Source organism: Pteropus vampyrus, unplaced genomic scaffold (genome assembly GCF_000151845.1).
Source record: "Pteropus vampyrus isolate Shadow unplaced genomic scaffold, Pvam_2.0 Scaffold32, whole genome shotgun sequence".
Taxonomy (NCBI): Eukaryota; Metazoa; Chordata; class Mammalia; order Chiroptera; family Pteropodidae; genus Pteropus; species Pteropus vampyrus.
In genome coordinates, this window is record NW_011888813.1 from 9,125,682 (window position 1) to 9,133,307 (window position 7,626).

General features: G+C 44.3%; 1 protein-coding gene across 2 annotated transcripts in view; it reads right to left on the minus strand.

Moving 5' to 3' along the window:
- KCNK10 (potassium two pore domain channel subfamily K member 10) overlaps positions 1–7,626 on the minus strand; it is a 124,028-nt gene that overhangs the window by 26,597 nt on the left and 89,805 nt on the right. For both annotated transcript variants that reach the window (XM_011357121.1, XM_011357122.1), the window contains exon 4: positions 6,538–6,698. In XM_011357121.1, coding sequence (XP_011355423.1) covers positions 6,538–6,698 — 161 coding nt within the window. The remainder of the gene's footprint in view (positions 1–6,537; positions 6,699–7,626) is intronic.

Consider the following 7,626-nt stretch of genomic DNA (forward strand, 5'->3'; position numbering starts at 1 on the left):
CCTACTGAACTATTTCTTAGGAATTTTTAATAGGGTATGCACTAGTGCAAGCAAGTTACAGAGGCAGACAAATAATTCTGTTTCCAAAACAAAGGGTTTTATCATCTTAAAATAATAATTTAAGTTAACCCTATTGCTGCTGGGAGCTAGCTCAAAGATTCCTTGTGAGAAAGAAGCCTCCTGCAAATGTGCTCTCAAAGTCTTTCCTTGAATCACGCCAGGCACACAGAGTCCTTGCCTTCCACTGCCAGCCCCTTCCTGCTAATCAAAGTGATTGATTAGCCCTCTAACTTAACATCATTAGCAGATTGAGATTGTCATCATGCCGTCTTAAGCATTTGGCAGGCTCCAAAGTCCCCAGGTAATCATGGCACCAATAAGCCTAGGGTAATGTGTTATTTGTCAGTTACACCCAGGCTCCTTTGGCTCCAAAGGTAAATAAACGTTTCTTCTGCATCCTTTTGGGGGGGGCAGGGGGCGGAGGCCAAAGAAGAAAAAGAAAGAGTGTCCCTTGGTTTTAGAGGTAATATCAGCAAGCCTGCTAATCAGCCAGATAAAAAGAGGCAGCTGCTTCCTACCAGAGGCCAAAGTCCAGCTCTGAGCAAGAAAATGGGATCCAGTCCAGAATCTGACCAATTTTCCTACAGTATCGCATCAAGTGACAGTCGGCCTGGCCTAGCAAAAAAGCCAGCTCACAGCAGGGGACAGAGAGGCTGCCTGCTTCCAAAATCTGCTTTGGAACTCAAAATCCACCCTGCTTAATTCCAAATAATGATCCATCCTTGCTAACTGCCCAGATTTCCCCCTGGAAACCTAAGAAGAATTATTTTTACTTTATGCTATATAAATACTTATAAATCACCTCCACAAAGTAGCATGGCATGTTCAAAACTCCTAAACACCACACTGTCCATGGTGTGGATTAATCTATCCAACAGCAAATATTTTCGGCCTATCTGGAAGAGGTTAAGCATGGATTACCGATTCAAGTCTAGGCCGTGCCCCCACCTCACCTGTGTAGTCCTAGGCAAGTCACTTAAATCATGGGCTTCATTCTTCAGATGTGAAATGAGTCTCAACGGAAGCATATTTCGCAAAGAGTGATCCACAGGCCATCTGTTCTCAGTCTGAGGGATGCCTGTCACCCTAGGCTAGGGCCCAGGAATAGTCCCAGGGAGTATGTGCATGTGATTACTGCTGCTCACCAATTTTCCCATCCCCTCCCCTTCTTGGAGATCAGACAATACGTTCCAGGTGCCCCCTGCACTAGGATGGGGCTATTTGACAAGATCAGGCCAATGGGCTGTGACTAGAGGCCAAACTCTTAAGAGCCAGTGTGCAATGCCCAGCTCTCTTTCACTAAAAAGAGGGGGAAAAAAAAACCCCTCAAGCCTGGAGAGTTGCTTGGGCTGCAGCTGACCCGGCAGGGGCGAGAGTAAACTGGAGTTATTTGTTACCCTAGCATAAGCCAGCCTTCCCAGACTGATTGAAGGATCCCAAAGACCGCCTGATTTACGACAAGAGGGAGGGAGGACAGCTTCCTTATAAGTGGTCTTCATGGCTAGCACTTGGTAATACCTGTAGCAGATGCTGTCATTTGTTTACTCCAACTTCTTCTTTGCTCACAGAATTCTAATCTTGTTCATCACAGCAATGTGGTCAGCCCCAGGAGATGAAACCCTGATTGCCCTGTGCCGAGGGTTCCAAAGCTTCAGTAGGCATCAGAATCACCTGGGACGCTTGGTGGACACAAGTTGCTGGGCCCAGCTTCTCCAAGAATTGGCTTTTCTAACAAGCTCCCAGAGGATGCTGATGCTGCTGGTCCAGGGACCACACTTTGAGAACCGCTGGTCTAAATCAATCCACCCCATTTTCCTTTGTCAGACACTCACTTTCCTGACCTCCCTTGCAGGTGGTAATGGTGATGTGATACAGTTCTGGTCAATGAACCAGAAGGGGACGCCTACAGGATAGCTTCTGGGAGAGACTTTGCTCCTCTGAAAGGAGACCTTTGTGTCTTACCTGAATGCATTTGAATACAAACATGATATTTGGTCCTGAGGCAGCCATCTTGCAAACCACTTGGTTATAAGCCTGAGGATTAAAAGCCAATGTGCCAAGAACAGAGCAGAAAGAGAGAATAAACCTGGGTGTACTTGTGTGATATTGTGATTTAGAATAAGAAATATATATTTGGTCATCGTCCATTTCTGGCATGGAGCTCCTAAAACCTTGGAATTTCCTACGACGAGTCATAAAGGTGCCTTTTGTTATGTTAATGAGACAACTTTGGGGTTACCTAAGGCTGAAGGCTGGTTGTCAGAGGAACCAACCGCAGTAGAAGGTTGGACCTTTTAGTCCCACACCCTGATTTCCAGGGAGGAGAAAGGATCTGGAGGTTGATTCAATCACCAATGGCCAATGAGTGAATCGATCGTGCCTATGTAATAAAGTCTCAAAAAAACTCCAAAAGGAGGGGATTTGGAGAGCTTCCAGGTTGGGGAATGAGAACTCTTTCATGTGCTACCATGCCAGACCCTAACTTCCACGAGGACTGAGGGTCCTTTGTTTGAGACCTTGCCTTATGTATCTCTTTTTCTGGCTGTGGAGTCATACTCGTCACTATCCTTTGTAATAAATCACTAATCTAGTGAATAAACGGGTTTCCTGAGTTCTATGAGCTATTCTAGCTAATTAATCACACCCAAGGAGGGGATCATGGGAACCTCTGATTAATAGGCAACTGCTCAGAAGCACAGGTAACAACCTGGATTGGTATTTGATGTACGAGGCAGTCTTTGGGACTGAGGCCTTAACCTGTAGGATCTGATGCCATCTCTGGGCAGGTAGTGTCAGAATTTAGTTGAATTGTAGGATGCCCAGGTTGTGTCGCAGAATTGCTTTGTGGTGTGGGGAAAAAATGCATATATCTGAATTGGTACCAGAACCCTAACTTGTAATTGGGGGGAACTGGTGCTCATTACCTGAAGCTTCCTGGTATGCAGGATAAGGAGACGTCGAATTCTTAAGTCACTGTTAATGAGTGCTGTGGGCAATGTCCGTTTTATGGGCCTCCTATTTTACCTGTAAAGACTTCAGCTAGAGTAACATTTAGGGCCTTTCCCCTCACCGCTCAAGCATACAAGTGACTACAGCTCAGCCCACTTCTCCCGTTTGAAACCACCTGCCACAGAGAGAGGCACTCTGTGAGGTAGCAAGGTTAGTGCGGCAGACCCTGACCTCACCGAGGAGGCCTGTGCTGCCTCCTGAGAGGTGGTGGCAGGAAGAACTTCTAAAATGGCCCTTGAAGATGTCCCACTCTAATCCCAGAACCTGCAATGTGATGAGCTATCACTCCCATAACTATGCTGTGTTACATGGCACAATTGAGCTTAAGACAGGGAAATTATCCACGTGGGCCTGATCTAATCACGTGGGCCTGATCTAATCACGTGGGCCCTTAAAAGCAGAGTGCTTTCTCTGACTGGTGGCAGATGGGCAGAGGAAAGGAAAATCAGAGAGATTCAAAGTCAGAGAGAGAGATACAAGAAGGATTCCGTGCTGGCTTTGAAGACGGAGGGGCCATGAGCTAAGGAATGCAGGCAACCTCTCGAAGCTGAGAATGTCTCCCAGCCGACAACCAGGCAGGAAACAGAAATCTCAGTCCTACAACCACAGGCAATTCTTTTTTGTCAAAACCTGAATGAGTTTGGAAACATTCTTCTGCAAATCCAAAGCCTGGTGGACACCTTGATTTCAGTCTCATGATATCCTGGACATAGCACCCTACCCTGGACTTCTGACCTACAGAACCGTAACATAATAAATGGGTGTCAGTTTCAAGCATCTGCATTTGTGATAATTTGTTACACAGCAATAGAAAACTAATACAACAGGGAAGTTCTAATTCAGGGTGGAGTGGTTACTAACTCCTTTTGGCTACATCTTCTGATGAGTTTATCTGCAATAAAGTTGACATTTTAATCTCCATGTGACTCCCATGTGTGCTTCTCAATTAGTTCTGAGCTTCAAAGAAGAAAACAGAGTTTTCTTTTATCCACCCCATAAGAGTCCCAACAGCCAAACATTTTATTACTCAGTAGCCAGAAGCATTCCAAAATAATACATTAACCCTCTGCCATTCTTTAAAATGAGACTCGGCTATGGTAGAAGGAACCAAATCGTGTCAGCTAGAAGGCTGATTTTATATTTTATCTTTACCCCACAAAAAGTCCTCTCTTCCCCAAGAACTGAGAAAAAAAACACAACGGATGAAAGGAAAGGCTTAATAATCATTGAACAGGTGAAAAAAATAATGACTCTTCCTCACGGGAGAAAATTCACAGCCCAAGCTTTGTTGGTGTACATAATTTTCAATTCTCAAATAATCACCTAAAAGTAACTGGCCTTTTAGATGTACTTCAAATGAATAGCAAAGAGCTTGGAAGTCTTCTACCAAACCTACGTGCAGCAAGCCAACTGCTGTAGAACCCGCTGCCTGTATACCCAGGAAATGTGCTTAAATCTCACCTGGCACTCAGTCAGCCCTTCCAAAAGTTCCCTCCACTGTTCTGCAAATGCCCACATCATGTGCTGACAATTCGATAACACACTGCCGGTTCCTTCCGGAAAGACTCCTAGTCTTTGACAGTTCTGCAAGGAACTGAGCGGAACATCAACATAAAAATGAAATGTGAGATTTGGAAGGCTCTGTCCCAGAGTCCTTTGAATGATCCACTGAGAGGCAGCTTTAAGGGGATTTGAAGTCCAGAATTCATTAGGGGAAACTAAGTCCCCAAATTTGGTAGCAGTTGTAGTCAAATGATTGCAACCTCTTCCCTCGCTTAGAGTACAGTAACTCAATTTTGTTTAGTTTTGTTTTTTTGGAGGGAGAGGGTGCTAAAGAGAAATTTCAAAAGCTTTTCATCCAGTCCTTTCTTTCTACAAATAAAGACACTGCACTGTAGAGAAGCTTCCTACATATAAAAATGCCTGATTAGTCATTGCCCCATTTCAACCCTGTTTTTCTGAGATTCCAATCTGCCAGATTCATTGTTCTCTAACTCGTAGAGCCCTGAGGCCATGGCTCAAAGGCACCTCTGAGAACAGCTTTCTGAGACAGAGTTGTAGTGTCTGGTTCAGGGAGGGCTGACCATTTGAGAGGAGAAGCTGAGCTCTGGTGGTTTCCATGGTGACCACTGAGCCCGGGTGCATGCTCTAATGAGGCTGGCTGACCAGCTAGCACTTTGGGAGCAAAGACTGTGGGACATTCCAGAAAAACACATGCACCGTCACTGAGCTGCTCAGATGAAATCTGAATGGGTATCGAGCCTGCCAACAAACAGTGCTTTCAGGAGACACATAAGCAGCTCTATCACTCTATGTGTCCGGCCCTATGAAAAGCTCTTTTCATTCATTATTTCACTTAATCACTACCAAAACATTGTAAAGAAGGTTTGAATGCTACCCTCTTTTGCCAGTGAGTCAACTGAGGCAGCTCAGCCAGGGGCACTGAGCTTATAACAGGTGACTCTAGGTCGGCCACAGTGCCTTATTCCTCTGCTCTAACAAACTGAACTTCTCCTAAAGAAAAGTTTGAGTCATGATTTCTTGTCTCAGAGGGGAAGACAAGTTCAAATTTAGAGCTTACCCCTGATTTATCTTTGTCCATTATTGCTAGATTCTGAAAAAGATCTCAAATTGTCATTTTTAAATATTAAGTCATCATGAGATCAGTTCCCTAAAGGATTTGAGAATGAGGTCAATAATGAGAAAGAGCAGAAATGACTTTAAACCTAAGCAAAACAAGCGTTCCGTTAAATTATATGAATGGGAACCCCAGTCTGTTCAATCACACCTGCTCCACGCACCTGTCACCAATGCCAGGAGTGCCATCTTTATAAATACATTTCTTGAGTTGCAATTTTTGTCCCTTGTGCAAAGGTAAGCATTCTCAGGAGGTAAAAACATATTAAGACCATAGCGATCACCAACACCTTGGTACACATTAATGCATCAGTCTGCTACTGCTGAGGGAGCACTCAGCAGCGGGAGGAGGAAGAGGGAGGGGCCACAAGGAGATAGACACAAAGCATAAAGTAGTGTCTGGAAAAGACAGGCTTCCAGAAGAGGTCCTAGAAGCCAGAATCAGCCTGAAGACATTGTGCTCAGAAATAAAATAAAGTAAAGGAGTTCCAGAAACAAACTGGATGAGTTTACGACTCTCTGCTTTATTGCAAATACACGTCTTCCTTCTTTAAGAAGAAACTCGCATCTTCAGAAAATCGATTGGCAAATCTATACTTAACTCTCTTCTGTTGTGATTCCATAAATACCACTCTAAAGAAAGACACTACCAACGAGAAGGGAGTTAAGGCACAGTAACTGTGACTTCCATTGGCCAAAATAGAAAATATGGTCAAAACAAGAGACTATTTCATTAAAAGTGGACAACATCCCTGATGATGCCTCCTGGATCCTCTTAGGCTAAAGCTAATTGGATCACGAGGTTAGGGTTTAAACCGAGGCAGTACTCACTCGAAAGACCTTCTCCACTCTTGCAATGCTTGTCCCAAAGATGGTTCCAAGTTGGTCTCCAATTCCAGCCAATAAGAAACCAAAGAGTGGAATCCCAAAGATGGCATATAAAATACAAAAGATTTTGCCTCCTTCAGTGCTTGGAGCAATATTCCCATACCCTGGTGAGAAATATTAAAAAGAGAGGAAGAGTAGTGAGGTGGCAGAGAAATCAGAGTATGGAAGCCAAAGACTCCACAGACCTTTCCAAATGTTTCCGCATCCCCCTCACTTGATGAGCTCTAGGGAGTGGAAACTCACTCTCCCATTGCTTCTTTTCCTTCACTCCTTGTAAATTAATAGCTTTAAGGAGATCCAGGTTTCCTAGGTCTAATGTATTTAGTTAGATTACATTTTAAGAAATTTATGGTCACCCAGAATTGCATTTCTGATGGACAATGGTACCATCCATTTCAGAAACACCAAGCATCCTGGGCCTGTGTAAGGCTTTGGGACACCAGCGCACCTGAGGAGGGCTTGCCCTTGTCATTTTTAGGTTCGAAAAGAGCTCTTCCTTTATAGTCTCATCCCATGGGCATCCCCTCCACCTGGCAGACTGTGGCTGTCTTCAGCATCTGCCTTCATGGGGTCATGGGTGATCTGAATAAAGGGGGATGTGTGGTTTAGCACAAATTCCAAAGGACCATAGATCACACCGCCCTACCCTGGAAGCCTGAAGCCAGTCAGGAGCGGGGTAAGGAAGACTACGTGCCTTTTCCTACAATGACTGATGTTTTGTTCTGCCTGGCTTTCTCTCTTTACTGGGAACCCTGCGTCATCTCTGAGTCCAGCCTCTCTTCCCATCCACCTCTTGCACTGAAGGTTATCAAATACTAAATAAAAGTTTGTTGTTGGACTAGACGTTTAAATACAAAAGAATTATTTTAAAGTCTCGTCTACCAGCATGTTTGTCAAATAGTGCTTTGAAAGCAACATCCGCATTCTTAAGAGTTCTGCAATTAAATAAGTAACTGAGATATAGCAAGTATTGGGCTTACTCCGTGTGGATGGAACTAAAGGCAGCAAGGCTGAAAGAAAAAGGCTTTTGGC